The following is a 16,266-nucleotide window of genomic DNA, read 5'->3' as shown; positions in this document are numbered from 1 at the left end:
ACTACCTGTGCTACCTCAAGTGTGGGCTGTGGAGCATAACAGTGAAGCCCAGGCTCTGGAGCCGGACGTCCTGGGTTCAAATCCCAGCCAGGCCACTTACTGCTCCCTGCTGGAGGAGAGCCCCGTCGGCCCTGAGGCCGTGGGGTAGGCATCAGCAGCATTCTCCTCCCTGCCCCCCATGGCAGCTTACTGGATTCTCACCAGGTCCCCTCTAAAGTGGTACTTCTCAAACTTTGCTTTGCATCAGAATGTCATGAAGATTAAGGCAATTGAGGTATAGGTTAGATCACTTGCTCACAATTGCACACCCAGGCTGACAGCCTGAATAAAGCCCCTATCAATGATTGCTGCAAAGCGTAAACCAAGCAATATGTAAATGTAAACCCAGAAAATCTGAGACAGCCTCAGTTAATTTAGAAAGTTTATTTTGCTAAGGTTGTGACACAGCCTCAGGGGGTCCTGACAACATGTGCCCGGTGGTCCCGGCACAGCCTGGTTTTATACATTTTAGGGAGACAGGAGACATCAATCAGTATACGTACGAAGTACGTTGGTTCTGTCTGGAAAGGCGGGACAACTTGAAGCAAAGGCAGTGAGGCTCAAAGCAGGGAGGGGACTTCCAAATCACAGGTAGGCAAGAGACAACAGTTGCATTCTTTTGAGTGTCTGATTATTCTTTCCAAAGGAGGCAATTGGATATGCATTTATCTCAGTGAGCAGAGAAATAACTTTGAATAGAATGGTTTTCAGCTTGAGTTCTCCATTTTGCTTAGTGATTTTGGGGGCCCAAGGTATTTTCCTTTCCCAATAGCAAAGTGGCTGGCCAGCCCCAGTGGGTGCTGGTAAATACATCAGTTTCAATAAAGGTTTGTCAGTGATGCTGAAATGATATCCGTAGGAAGTTATGCATTTGGTTTTTCCCTGTGTGGGCCTAGTTGCCGGGCCTATGAGAGCTTCAGCTAAGAAAGTGGAGACAGTCTTTTAATCTAACATCAGGAGAGGGTGACAGGTGTGAGGAGGGTGATACCTGCTGGAGTCTTTCTTTTAGGAGGAGGCATATGAAATGTACTGCATAAGAAGGTGTCCAGCGGCACAGTGGAGGTGGGCGTGAAATTCTCCACATCTGCGTGGGGGTTTTCGTTTGCTTGTTTTTGAGACAGAGTTTTGCTCTTATTGCCCAGGCTGGAGTGCAATGGTGCCATCTTGGCTCATCACAACCTCTGCCTCACGGGTTCAAGCAATTCTCCTGCCTCAGCCTCCCGAGTAGCTGGGATTACAGGCATGCGCCACCACGCCCAGCTAATTTTATATTTTTAGCAGAGACCAGGTTTTCACCATGTTGGTCAGGCTGGTCTCGAACTCCGGTGATCTGCCCACCTTGGCCTCCCAAAGGGCTGGGATTACAGGCATGAGCCACCTCATGCAGCCTCGCACGGGCATTTTTAAGGCACGTGGCCCATGGCCTGTGTCACCTTGTCTCCCAGAATCAGGCCAGAGGGGTTTCCTTAGATTTACTTTGCCATTTCATCACAAGCCTTTAGGTTCCAGGTCGCTTGGTTTATTTTACATTTCCTCAGTTTGGAAATTGTCGCCTCTGGTTACTGGAAACTGCTTTACCTGGTATTCCATAGGAGCAAGCTAAAATCCTCCATGGCTGATTGGAGAGCTGGCTGTGCCCACCTGGCTGGGTGTCCTTGGGCCAGAGCCTGGACTGCTGTGAGCTCTGCTTTCCTTCTCTGTGCAGTGGAGGCTGGGAGCCCATTTCCTTAATGGCTGGGGCTGCCGAGGAGGGCAGGTCCAAGGCCTGTGCCTGGCACAATGGTAGGTGCTCAGCGAATGCCTTCTACCTGCCCCACAGGGAGCACAATCTCAGGAGGTGTCGGGCACAGTGTGGATGAGCCCAGATCTGGGTCCAGGGTCCTGGGTGTGAATCTCAACCACCAAAAGGAATGACTGAGGCAGGTGCCGCAATCAATCAATATTTATTGAGCCAGCCTGAGGGTGCACCTGGGCAAACGCAAGTCACAGACTTGGCTGTTTTTTTTCCAAAGAGGTCCTCAGGAGGTTTAGTACTTGTACATTTTCCTTTAGAAAAGGGAGGGGAGGTGGGGGTAGGGCAGCAATGAGAGGAACAGTTACACACTTGGGAGACTTCAGTCAGTGCCTAGTAAATCTACATTTTACGTTAGATAAGGTGACTGAAGAAAAAGAGAGGAAGCAGGCATCTCAGGAAGGCGCGAAGGAACCATCCCTCTCACCTCGTCTTTGTTCTTTCTGTACCGGAAGATAAGCAGGCATCAGCGTGACCAGCCTGGAGTCTTTTGAAAGGGCCGGTTTCTGTTTAGTCCAGAGGGAAGAAAACCTTACAGTGATTGGCTGGTGAGGGAGGGGGTACAGTGAGGTGTGTCCAGCCTCCCATCCCGTCCTTCACGGCCATCGGAAACTCAGCTTCCAAGGTTTCCTTGGGGTCCCCTTGGCCAAGAAGCCCCAACTGTGCGGTCAGTTGGCAGCTTAGAATTTTACCTTTCTTTCTCAGTCTGCTAACCAGGCACCTTGGGAGAGTTCGTTCATTCATTCATTCATTCAGTCATTCATTCATTCATTCAACAAGTGTTGTTGAGCACAGTGTTGTGCAGCACGTGTATGGTTGGGGTTGCAGCAGTGGGGCCAGTGTAGGGGCAGCGGGGAAGCTGGGAAAACAGGCAGGGAGGAAGGGGCAGAGGGGGAGGGGATGAGGCCAGAGAGCTGCATCTTCGAGGGCTTTGCAGGCCATCCCAAGATAGTTACATTGACTTCTGAGTGAGACAGGAAATCACCAGCGTGTTTTGAGCAGGGAACTGACTTGCTTTATGTTTTACCAGGATCACTGTGGTTTCCACGAGGAAGACAGAATCTAGGGGCAGAGGTAGCAGCGGGGAGCCCTGGGAGGAGACATTGCTGTGGCCCACAAACGAGATGGTGCTGACTGATGGGACAGTGAGAAAGCCTGGGGCTTTGTGTCTGGACAGTCGATATCCCGCCTCCACTCTGTCAAAGTGGAGCTAATAGGCCTTCTTCATGTGGCTACCAAGAGGTTTAAGTAGGCTCACATGGGTAAAGCATAGAGAAGAGTATTGGGCACACAGTGACACTTGAATGTATTCTTGGCAGGGCACGGTGGCTCACACCTGTAACCCCAGCACTTTGGGAGGCCAAGGTAGGCGGATCACTTAAGGTCAAGAGTTCGAGACCAGCCTAGCCAACAGGGTGAAACCTTGTCTCTACTAAAAATACAAAAATTAGTGGTGTTAGGTGCCTGTAATCCCAGCTACTTGGGAGGCTAAGGCCAGAGAATCGTTGGAACCCAGGAGGTGGAGGTTGCAGTGAGCTGAGATTACACCACTGTACTCCAGCCTGGTGACAGAGCAAAACTCCATCTTAAAAATAAAAAAAAAAAAAAAAGTATTCTCATTCACCATCATTCAATTTCTAGAGGCCACCCACATTCCTTGGCTCCGACCATTTCTTCCATCTTCAGGGCCAGCTATGGCGCCACCCCTGCCTCTGCTTCCACCAGTGAAGATGTGAATCTTCCCTGACTGTGACCCTCCCGCCTCCCTTATTCGATTATCAGAACCCTGTGATAACATTGGACCCAACTGGGTCATCCAGGACCATCCTTCTGTCTCAGGGTCCTTAGCTCAATCCTACCTGCGAAGTCTCTTTACCATGGAACATTCCATACTGAAAGATTCCAGGGATTGGGACATGGACATCTTTAGGGAGATATTCTGTGTACCACAGAGAAAAACAGTACGTTTCCAAAGAGTGAAAGAAATTTGTTTCCTGAAGACCGTGAAAACCCTGATTTTCTGGGCAATAACCTATTGGAAGCAGATCTTGAGAGGACATAATAGAAGCCTGGGCCCCACAGACCTCCCCCTCTCTGGGAAGCTGGTGTCCATGGGTGCTGCAGGGTGCAAATCAGTTTCTGTGGTTCTTTGTTAGGCTTAAAGGGTGATACGCCATCACCAAGGATGCAGAGACTGAGAAAAATAGGCTAGGTGAATCTTATCTACCTTTATTTATAGAAACAGACTAAGGGAATGTGCCTTTTTATTTTAAGTTAGTAAAACTACTGGGGTAAATGTGTTTTCTTTGCAGAAGTACCACTCACAGTGCCCTTGTATCACATGCTACCTCTCTGTCCTTTTAGTAATTTTCACAACCATCTTACCTCCCTGCAAAGAGGCACAGAGGGGAGAAGAGTCATTCAAGAAGCAGATAGACCAGGTTGTGAACCCATTTCAGCTGCATACCTGCTGTGTGGCCTAGTCCATATCACTTAACCTCTCTGATCCAGGAATTCTCAGCTACCTTCCTTTTAAGTTCTTAGCCATATGAAAGAGCCCACTTAACACCCCAATATGCCTCCTGTTGCTCTCAAGAAGTCAGACATCCTTAATCTGGCCCATCATGACCACTTAGCTTGGTCCATGAGGCCCATCCAGCCTGTCCACAGGATGCCCCCAGCCTAACCCACAATGCCTTCCTGGCCTGACCCATGAGGCTTCCACCCAAGCTGGCCCACAAGATCCCCAACGTGGCCCAACGGGCCTTCCAGCCTGGCCCATGAAGTCCACACAACCTGGCCCACTCATCACCCTTCCAGGAGTTCTGTCCCTTGCTCCCTGACTTCTGGCCAAGCTCAGACATCTCTCAGTTCCCCCAAGGGTGCCCTTGCCCCTCCCACCCCAGTGCCTGACACTGTCTTCCTCCCTTCCCTGGGCTTTGCCTGGTCAGCTCGTTCTTGCTGTTTGAGTCACAGCTGAAATGTTACTTCTTTAGGGGTGCCCTTCTCTGACCTCTCCCCAGACCTGTCTGCCTTAGGACTTCCATCCTCCCGGTCTTCACATGCATCACAGCCTGTGGGAAGCATGTGTGCCATGTCTGACTCCCTGATGGACTCTGAACTCGCTCGGGTCTAGGTCCACACCTGCCTCAGTCACCACAGTGTCCCTGGCACAGTGCTTTGCCTGCGGTAGGTGCTCAGGAGACATTTGCAAAATGAACCTCTGCACGCTGTGAGGAGAACAGCTTTCACTGTTAGGACCCTCTCCAGCTCCTGCTGTCCAGGTAACTATGATCACAGTCATGCTGTGTAACAAGACACCTGGAAACCCAGGGGCTGAAGAAAACAGTGATTTGCTCTCATGGTCTGCAGCTTGGCCGGCGGTTGGCTGATCTCGGCCGGGCTTGATTAATGTGACTCAGCCTTGCTCCCTGTCTCTCCTGTCTTCCTTCTAAGACCTGTGGACTAGGCTGGGCACGTTCTTCTCATAGCAATAGCTGAGGCCTAGCCGCCAAAGCAGCACACCGCCCTTCTGCCTCATTCTGTTGGCCAAAGCAAGTCACGTGCCTGAACTCAGCGTAGCAGGGGCAGGGAGGTGCTCCCCACTCACCCAGAGAAGTCCCAGCAAAGTTATGTGGCAAGGGGCGTGGGTACCGGGAGAGAGAGTGGGAGGCAGTGTGTTTAGCTGCCCAGGTGTTTCATGGGATCTCCCACGGGCAGGTGTCCTCCCCTCCTTTTTTAAGGGAGTCGGCCCGTGGTCACGCTGCTGGTGGATGGCCCAGCACGGCAGGTGCGTGAGCTCCTGCCCCTTGTTCAACCCACTTCCTGTTTTTTTGAGACAAAGTTTTGCTCCTGTTGCCCAGTCTGGAGTGCAATGGCACGATCTTGGCTCATTGCAACTTCCGCCTCCCAGGTTCAAGCGATTCTCCTGCCTCAACCTCCCGAGTAGCTGGGATTACAGGCGTGCACCACCATGCCCGGCTAATTTTTTTGTATTTTTAGTAGAGATGGGGTTTTCTCCATGTTGGTCAGGCTGCTCTTGAACTTCCGACCTCAGGTGATCCGCTCGCCTCGGCCTCCCAAAGTGCTGGGATTACAGGCATGAGCCACCATGCCCGGCCCCCAGTTCCCATTTTTAAGAGACCCAAGCTCACCTGTGCTCTCCAGGACCCACTTGTCAGGGGAACCTGAGCACACTTTACTCTGAAGTCATTAAATGTGCATCTTCAAAACAATCAGGCTGCAGTCCCTGGGGAATGTTCTTGGCTCCTGTCATGAGGAACAAGACTCCCAGGGGCCAGGCCATGTCCAGGGCATCCAGAAAGATCCTTTCCGTGGACTCTGCAACTTCCTCAGGGCATCTTTGGCCCTGGCCACATCCTTGGCTTGCTTGAACCCCACCATGGTCCAGTTTGCCAGGTCTCCTCTTGGCAGTGTGGCATTTGAGTCCCTTGTGTGATGCTGGCCCCCTCACTAGCCCTCTGCCTCCCAATACCCTGTACTTTAGCCCCACTGGGCCACCTGCCCATTTCTGGCCTTGTACCTCTCCTCCCTTCCCTCCCTCCCTGCTCTCCCCTCCTCTTGCTTGCTTTTCAAACAACTGAAACAAAAACTGCGCCTGTTCAGAGGGACTTCTTCTCACCTCTTTCCCCCCAAATGCTTTTTTCCTAGAATGACAGTAGCAGTGGATAACACTTCTTGAGAACCACACACTAACTTCTCCAACTTTTATCTAATCATACTAGCTAGCATTTATTAAGTGCTTGCTGTGTTCTGTGAACCTACCAATCCTTTCTAATCCTCACAGTTAGCCCTCAAATCAGGAATTATCAGCCCCCTTTGACAGATAAGAAGACTGAGCCTCGAGTAGGTTAAGGAAGCTTTCAAAGGCTCCAGACTATGAGTACCTTCCCTTCCCCAAGTCCCTGTTCAGTGAGAAACCTGGGGAGGGCAGCAGGTAGTTTGGATGTGGGTGTAGAGGAGACACCTGAGCGAAGAGCAAGTTCAGAGTGAGCAGGTTGTCTTTGCCTGGGCTGTGTGTGCTTCTGTTTGAGGGGAAGGGGACATCCTCCTAAGCTTAGGGGGTGAGGCCCAGGGCCAGCCTCCATCCCCAACTAGAGTTCCCCTCCGTCCTGACCCCTTTACACGTACTGGGAAAGCAATAATGCAAATTAACTCTGGTTCTATTTCAGGCACAGAATAAATCAGTATCTCCCAAATGACACGTGCCAGCATTAGTGGGAAGCGATGTGTTTTATGACCTGTCAGACCATGCAGCAAAGAACGCAGACTTGAGTCTTTCCAGGGAGCAGACAGAATCCAGCACATTTTTTATTAGAAGGAGGCTAAGCTAATGGACCGTATTGCTTTCACAAAGCTAACCTTCCTCTAATTTACAAATCCCAGCATATATTTGTGATTTGACAATTGTGAACAATAAAGAAAAAGCTTTGTCCCAACCTCTGCTGTAGAATCAGAGAGTCCAAGAATGAGAGTCAATTTAAAAATCTGTCTGCTGGCAGAAAATTGGGATTCTTAGAGGCTGAAAAATAATGTCCATCCTCCCCATTCACTGAAACAATTTTTATTGTGAAATATAACACAAATGAATAAATAAAGCATAATCTTATAAATTAACAAATGATTATTATAAAACATTTATGAAACCATGTAGAGCAAGAAAGAGAATGTACCTGAGACCTCAGAACACCCCCGTGCTTCCTCCCCATCCTAACGCCCTCCCTGCTCCCAGAAGCCATCATCCAGCTGATACAGAAATCAGATCCCGGGTTTGATTTGCAGTTGTGTGTCTCAGAGCACACCCCTGGACACTGTTGTGCAGCTTTGGCAGTTTTTGAACTTTATGTAAATGAAATCTTACAGCATGTGCCTTGTCCCATTGGCCTTTCACTCAACTTTATATTTGTGGGATTCATCTGTGTGGTTGTGTGTGGCAGTAGTTCATTCTTTCTTATTGCTGTGGAGTGTTCTGTTGTATAAATACAGCACCATACATTTACCCATCCTACTGGTGATGGACTTTGGAGTCATTTTGTGTCAGCCGATTACACATTGACTGGCATGAAGTTTCTTGTAGAAGCTGTGTGCCTGTATTTCTCTTGGATATACCGAAGAGTGGAATTTTGGATTAAGGAGTATGTGTAGCTTCAATTGATATTGCATATAGTTATTGATTAAGATTTGGAATTTATAGGTCAAATTGAGGATCATTAATGTCTTTACAATATCAAGTCTTCCAATCCAGAAACATTGTATACTGCATTTATTTAGGTCATATTTAATTTATTTTTCTTAATATTGCTTTGTGGTTTCCACCATTAGGTATAATGTGTAATATAGCTGGGTTTTTTTTCTTTAATCAAGTTAAAAAAGTTTCTTTCCATTCCTAATTTGCTAAGTGTGTTTCTCATGCACAGAAATTAAATTTTGTGAAATGCTTTATCCTCCTCTACTGAGGTAATCAGTGTAATATTTTTTCTCCTTTATTCTGTTAATTTGGCAAATTCCACTGATTCAGTAACGTTATTAAGTACATACAAATTTATAATTTTTTCATCTTTCTAGTGAATTAAACCTTTTAGCATTAGGAAATGACCTCTTTGTGTTTAGTCATTTTTTGTTTTGTTTTTCTTAAAGACTATTTTTCCTGCTATTCATGTAGCAAAAAGTGACTCTGTGTTTAGTAGGTACTGGCTAATCATTTATTCATTCATTCATTTACTCATTCATTCTTTAAAAATATTTACCTGAGTCATGGGCACTGGACCTCAACTGTCAGAACTGTGTGTAAACTTGTACAACTTATTTAACTTCTGTTTTACATTTAGAGAGAAAGCCTCAGTTTCCTTGTTTGTAAATTTCTTTCATCAGTTTGGGAAATTTCATCTCTTCAAATATTGCTTCTACTCAGACTTTCCCTTCACTCCTTCAGAGAATCCAATTTAACATTTTGGACCTTCCCACTGTATGTTCTATGTCATTATCTTCTCCTCTGTATTTTCCATCCTTTAGTCTTTCCTTGCTTTGTGCTAATTTCTTCTGGTCTATCTTCTGGTGTGCTAATTCTCTCTTCAGCTGCGCCTTAACTGCAATTAAACCTTGAGTTCTTAATATTGGACAATATTTTTCAATTCTAGAACTGCTAGTTGGTTCTTTTTAAACTAAGTAGTATTACTTTTTGTAATTTCCAGCTACTTACTTAAAGGTTTAAGAGCAGCTTTTAACTTCACGAGCATGGTAAGCATTGATACTTGAAAGTCCATGTCCTGTAATTACATGCTGACTTGTAATTATTTCTGAAGTACCTGTGGGTTTGTTTCTGATGTCCATTGTTCATGTAGGTCCTTGATCATGTTACCTTATCTCCTCATGTGTCTGTTTATATTTTGTATACTATATTTCAAATTTGCACATTTATTTGTAGAAATATTTTCAAGTATACAACGATACTGTCCTTCTCCAAAGAGGATTTTCCTTTGCTTTTGTCAGATATCAGCACCTCTAGTGATCCAGGGTCACCTTGATTCAAAGTTGGGGATTAAAATTTCCTGGGCAATCTAAATAACTTGACTCCGGGTTATAGTCTGTATAACCAGTTTGGGCTGGTTCCCTTCCATTTCACTAATATTTCTTCAGTGTGGCTTTTTGGGTCCCAACCTTAAGTGTGGAATGGTTTACCAGGCCTCCACCCATAATGAATGATGAACTTAAATTTCTGTCTCCTGTCAGCTTCAGGCTGTCAAAAGACCTGCTCAGGCTTTCAGCCATGCCCTCTGAATCAACCAACACTCCCTAGGTAAAAGCAGCTTCAAGGCTGGGCATGCCCCTCCAGATGTGTCTTCTCAGACCCTGGCCCATGTACTTATCACAGTCTTGTTAGCTCTTTGCAACTTTTATGAAGATTTAATAATTATTTTGTCCACCTATGTTTTTCATTCACCCCCAGTAAAAGGCTTGGTCCAAGTTGTCTGGTTAGCCATATCAGAAATATCTCTAAAGCTTTTAAAAGAATGTGGGTTCTATATGCCCTTGTCATGATCACTTTATTCTGACCAAAGTCAGGGTTGGCCATGAGCTTAAGAGTGTGGCATTCATTAGGTTGAATTAACATTGATTTGAATGAAATTTAGCTTACATTCATTGAGCATAGCAAGTATGACCTAGGAACATACACCATGCTGAATGCATGTGTGAGAATATGTTTATTTTCCTTTCAAAAAACCAATTATCCATGTAGGACCCTGGCTAAGGGTGTGAGTCTAAGAGTCCAATGGCCAGGACCTACCATCTATAAACTGTGTCCTAGTTACTCATTTTCTCTGTGCCTCAGTTTCCTCATTTGTAAAATGATGATTATAATAGAATGTCTTGATTGAACTGCTGTATGGATTGAGTGATATTATGCAAAACAGTGTTCTTGATTCTGGCAATGGTAAGAATTCATAATCGTTAATAATTCTATTTATCATCACCTGCCATTTGCTGGGCACTCTGCTAGGCCCCACAAATGCAAAGGTGGTAAGAAGAGACTCTGTGGTCTTGTCCATGAGAAGGGCAATCACATGACCAGTGCCTGCAAAGGGGCAGCAGCAAGGGAGGGGCACGTCTTCTGGGGCCTGGAAGACCCCTAGGTTCAGTGGTTCACTAGGACAGCTCATGGACTCAGCCTATAGTTGTACCCATGGCTGAGACTTATTGCAGTGAAAGGATTCAAAGCAAAATTAGCAACGGGGGAAGCTACAAAGGGTAAAATCCAGAGGAAACCAGGCACAAGCTTCCAGAATCCTCTCCCCGTGGAGCCACAGAGGATGCACTTCATTCACATGCGTTCCGATAGCATGTGTGAAATGTTGTCTACCAGGGATGCTATCCTGAGCTTAGAGTCCAGAGTCTCCATTGGGATCAGTCACACAGGCACACCCACTTCCTGACATGTGCCAAGATTCCAGACTCCAGGAAGGAAAGCAGATGTTCAGCTAAGCCACGGGGCACCTAATCAGACCCTGTGGTCAGGGGCCTTATCAGAAAAGGAGGCCTCGAATTTAATTTTGGAACATGGTGAAGAGTTCCTGGGTAGAGAGGGGACATGGTTGTTCTAACTGTGTTGGTGCATGGTGTGTTCAGGGTCGGCAGGCAGGTGCTTGGCTGGGGAGGATATGAGATGCGGGTCCATACCCTAGTGCAACAAAGCCGCCATCTCAGGGGCTGTGCTCACGGGGGATGACAGGTAAACTGTGGCTTAGATACTCTGCTGGGCTAACCAAACAGCTGGTGGGAGCCCAGGGTCAGAAATCCCATGTTAGTCTGAGTGGTCCAGAGAAGGCTCCAGAGAAGGGATTATTTTGGAGGGATTGCAGGGTGAGGAGTCCATTCTAGGTGTGAAAGTGACGAGATGGAGAAGGGTAGTGGCTTTAAAAAGCTTCTGGGCCATGCACAGTTGCCTATACCTATAATCCCAGCTCATTGGGAGGTCAAGGCAGGCAAAGCCCTTGAGCTTAGGAGTTTAAGAGCAGCCTCCGCAACATGGTAAAACCCTGTGTCTACAAAAAATATAAAAAATTAGCCGGGCATAGTGGCATACACTCCTATAGTCCCAGCTATTTGGGAGGCTGAGATGAGAGGATCACCTGAGCCCAGGAAGTCGAGGGTGTGATCACTCCCCTGAACTCTAGCCCGGGCGACAGAGAGAGATCCTGTCTCAAAACAAAACAATAAGCATCTGCCTAATGAAACATGCGATGAGGTGCCATTTATGGGTGAATTAACACACACACCAAAAGCCACCTTTATGAACGTGATATGCGGGGAAAATATAGACATGTAAACTGGAGAGAGGGGCACTGACTTCTTGGGGGTGGCTGTGTGAGGCTGAGAGGGAGGGAAAGAATTGCAGGAAGCCGTGAAGAATTCCAGCTTAACCTATAAGGTTCCATGTTTTTCTGTCTGTTTGTTTGTTTTTGATATAGAGTCTCTCTGTGTTGCCCAAGTTGGGGTGCAGTGACGTGATCTCGGCTCACTGCAAACTCTGCCTCCCAGGTTCAAGTGATTCTCCTGCCTCAGCCTCCTAAGTAGCTGGGATTACAGACATGCGCCACAACTAATTTCTGTATTTGTTAGTAGAGTCAGGATTTCACCATGTTTTGTTGGCCAGGCTCCCGACCTCATGTGATCCTCCCAAAGTGCTGGGATTGCAGGCATGAGCCACCACATTCAGCTACCTGTAAGGTTCCATGTTTTAAATAAAAACAAAAAAAAAGATGCAAGTATCGGATCCATAGGTGGTTCATATTATTATCTATGGTGTGGGTTTGTTTTTTGTAGTTTTTAGGAAGGTATTGGGGCGGGGGAGGTGGGATAAAGGCAACACAATGAGACGGCTGGGGCCCCCTCTGAGCTGCCTGGAAGCCTTGCTGGGTGATCCTGAGTGTGAGGGGAACAGAGGTCTTCCACAGATCTGAGGTTTACAAAAATAACTCACCTAAGTATGGAGGGTGGAAGGGAAGACAGAGAGACCAGTGGGGATTGTGAAAATAATCTGGACAGTGACCCAGAGGAGGCCCAAATGGTGGTTTCAAGGCGATGCCAGAGATGAAGTGCTCACTGAGGAAGGAGAGCAGGTGTGAGGCTTGGCTGAGTGGGGCTGACGGCTCTAAGGTGGCGGGTGTATCCCAAGACTATGCGTGTGTGTGTGTGTGGGGGGGAGTGTGTCTATGTGCGCAAGTATATATGAGGGTATTGTAATTCATGTGTGTATGTGTGCACTTTATGCATGGAAATGTGTGGGAGTGTGTGCATGGGTTGAAGGTGTATGCAGGTATGCTTGTGTTCATGTGGATGTGCATGTCTGTGTGCATGTGTGTATATGTGCATGTGTGTATATGTGCATGTCTGTGTGCATGTGTGTATGCATGCATGTATATGTCCATGTCTGTTTGCATGTGTGTGCAGGTGTGCATGTGTTCATGTGGATGTGCATGTCTGTGTGCATGTGTGTATATGTGCATGTATGTGAAGGTATGCATGTGTTCATGTGGATGTGCATGTCTGTGTGCATGTGTATATGTGCATGTGTGTATATGTGCATATATGTGAAGGTATGCATGTGTTCATGTGGATGTGCATGTCTGTGTGCATGTGTATATGTGCATGTGTGTATATGTGCATGTCCGTGTGCATGCACGTATGTCTGCATGTGAGTATGTGTGCATGTGTGTGAAGGTGTGCATGTGTTCATGTGGATGTGCATGTCTATGTGCATGTGTGTATATGTGCATGTGTGTATATGTGCATATATGTGAAGGTATGCATGTGTTCATGTGGATGTGCATGTCTGTGTGCATGTGTATATGTGCATGTGTGTATATGTGCATGTCCGTGTGCATGCACGTATGTCTGCATGTGTGTATGTGTGCATGTGTGTGAAGGTGTGCATGTGTTCATGTGGATGTGCATGTCTATGTGCATGTGTGTATATGTACATGTGTGTATATGTGCATGTGTGTATGTGCATGTGTCTGCATGCATATGTGTATGAATGCATGTGCATGTGTCTGTGTGTACAAGTGAGTGTGCATGTGGGGGGTGTACTTGTATGTGTGTATATGTGTGCCTATGCATGCTTGCATACATGTGACTTCAGAGTTTCCTGTCTGTGGATCTCCTTGTGTCTTGTGGGAGGCTTGTGGAGGAGAGGCAGAGAGCAGCTGAGGCCCCACACAGGGTCCTGCCATGACCTATAACCCCAGCTGTGGTTCTTGGCTTCAGGAGCTGTACTGCAGCACTATGGACACTTTCCAGAAGTTTGTGGACACCCTGTTCCTTCAGACACTCCCTGGCGTGACTGGCCTCCCCCCGGAAGAGTGTGACTACTTGAGGCAGGAAGTCCAGGAGAACGCTGCCTGGCAGCTGGGGAAATCGGATCACTTCCGGAGGCAGCAGTGGAAACTCTTCCAGGAGCTCCTAGAGCAAGACCGGCAGGTGCGGGCATTTGGGAACCCAGGGGCTGGGGTCTGCATTTTAGAAACGCGTGAAGAAGAGTGACAGCTCTCACATCCTGAGCACCCACTAGTGCCTGTTGCAGCTGCTCTACAGAGGTGACTGTTGCCTCCCTTTCACAGTGGCCCACCACGGGGGTGGGATGAGAGAGGAGAGCCCTCATCTCCCTCAACAGGAAGTCGGAGATCATACCTTAAGTTGATCAGTCAAGAGAGAGCAGCAAAGCATGTTCTTTAGAATGAGAGGAATAGGTAGCCAACCAAATGGCAGAAAGGAAAGAGGTTCGCAGGGAGTGGGCTCTGTGGGAGTGGGGGAGCTGCATGCACAGGACTCCTGTCTTTCAGTGAGAGTCTGATTACTAAGACCACAGATATATGCTGAGACAGAATCATGACCCCCCCAAATATATCTACAGTGTGTTCCCTTACACGGCAAAAGGCACTTTGCAGGTGGGGTTGAGTGAAGGATTTTGAGGTCGGGATGATTCTGGGTTATCCCAGGGAGCCCAGCGTAATTGCATGAGTTCTTACAGGAGGCAGGCAGAGGGGTGGGAGTCAGAGAAGGAGATTTGATGGTCTAAACGGAGGTCGGAATGGTGTGGCTGTGAGCCTAGGAAGTCTGGCTGGCTCGAGAAGATGGGAAGGTCAAGGAGTACATTCTCCCCATAGCCTCCAAAAAAGAACACAGCCCTGCTGACACCTTGATTTTAGCCTGTGAAGACCCATTTTAGCCTTCTGGCCTCAGAACTGTAAGATAATAGATTTGTATTGTTTTCAGCCATAGCTGTGGCAATGTGTAACAGCAGCAATAGGAAACTAATACAAAACACGCTGATTTTTTTGTTTTTGTTTTTTGGGTTTTTATTTTTTTTATTTTTACTTTTTGAGATGGAGTCTCACTCTGTTGCCCAGGCTGGAGTGCAACTGGTACAATCTCAGCTCACCACAACCTTTGCCTCCCAGGTTCAAGCGATTCTTCTGCCTCAGCCACCCTATTACGGGTGCGGGCCACTACACCTGGCTAATTTTTGTATTTTTAGTGGAGAAGGGGTTTCACAACCATGTTGGCCAGGCTGATTTCAAACTCCTGAACTCAAGTGATCCACCCACCTCAGCCTCCCAAAGTGCTAGGATTACAGGCGTGAGCCACTGTGCCCATCCCACACAGATTTTATCTTTAAAAAATTAAACTGTTAAATAAAAGAAGGCATTTCCAAATTCAGCATCCCCCAAGAATGCCTACATGTCCTGTCTCCCATGCCTTCTGCCCTCTAAAAGCTGTGAAACTAACGTTCTTACTCTCCATATTCCTTACAACTAGCCATGGCTGAGTGACACTGCTCTGGCCTTTGAGACAAGGCAAAGGGCTTCTCTTTCCTGATACAAAAGCCGGTTTTGCTTGGAGTAGCCCACTTCTTCATTGTCCCATTCTTCCTTCCTAGAACACACGGGAGGCCCGGAGGTGCATCAGGCTTTCTCTGCCTTTGAGGCAGCCTGTGTGAGCCTGGTGGGCTCCAGATGGTGGAGTGGCAAGGACAGCCCGAGCCCCTGGCGGTGCTGTTAAGCCATTGCTGCAGCCCTGAACCGCCCACCCCGAGGTGCTTGTTGTAAGAAACAAACCCTGTTTCTTTAAGTTGGGTTTGCAGTTAGTTACAAAAGACCAATCTGACTGAAGCACCTAAAAGAGTTTTCCTGAAACAATTCCTTGGAGCAATAGAAAGTACAAAACAGATAGAGGAAAGCATTATGCAAACACATGACCACTCACAGCTGTGGGGACAGGCACAGGGCCTAGTTACCTGCCAGAATGAATTCTTAGACCTCCTTCTAGTTCATTCAGTCCTCTGTCCGTGGCATCCAGTTGCCCTGTTGTAGGTGACTTGCCCATCTCCTGCCTTTGGCCATGAATTCCTTGAGGACAGCAACCCTGATTTTCATCTTTACGCCGCCTGTTCAAAGCCCGGTGGCTGCAATATGGTAAATGCTCAGGAAAACTAGTTCCATGTCCAGCAACAATAGTGCAGCTTTGGAAATGATTACAGCGTTGCCTTTGCCCTGTATTCTTCCAAGGGATCTAAATGAAGCTGAATTCATCCAATTCATTCCAAATACTGGGCCGCAGACCAATTCATTTACAGTCCCTGGGGAGGGAGGAGGGTCCTCCCTGGGTCTGAGTCCCTGGGTCTCAGTGTCTTAGAAACCAGGTGAGCCTAATGGGCCTCTGAAGTGGACCCACTAAATGAATGTAGGGGCCTTTTAAAGACCATTGTGGTTTTGCAGCCAGGCCCCTAACCTCAGAAGTCCAAGACATGGGTTTGAGCCAGAGCAGACACATTAATGGGCTGTGTGACTTTAGCCAGTGAGCTGACCTCTTGCAATTCTGTGACTTGACACAACTTGCTAAAAATGCCTCAGAACTCC

At 47.4% G+C, this 16,266-nt stretch overlaps 1 protein-coding gene across 4 annotated transcripts in view; it reads left to right on the top strand.

Annotated features, from left to right (window-relative positions):
• Positions 1 to 16,266, top strand: part of EVC (EvC ciliary complex subunit 1) — an 89,968-nt gene that overhangs the window by 49,745 nt on the left and 23,957 nt on the right. For all 4 annotated transcript variants that reach the window (XM_037742225.1, XM_017539138.2, XM_017539142.2 and 1 more), the window contains exon 12: positions 13,616 to 13,828. In XM_037742225.1, coding sequence (XP_037598153.1) covers positions 13,616 to 13,828 — 213 coding nt within the window. The remainder of the gene's footprint in view (positions 1 to 13,615; positions 13,829 to 16,266) is intronic.

The sequence above is a fragment of the Cebus imitator genome, unplaced genomic scaffold, assembly GCF_001604975.1.
Source record: "Cebus imitator isolate Cc_AM_T3 unplaced genomic scaffold, Cebus_imitator-1.0 Scaffold117, whole genome shotgun sequence".
Taxonomy (NCBI): Eukaryota; Metazoa; Chordata; class Mammalia; order Primates; family Cebidae; genus Cebus; species Cebus imitator.
Note: the sequence above shows the minus strand (reverse complement) of the source record. Positions and strands in the feature narration are given on the sequence as shown.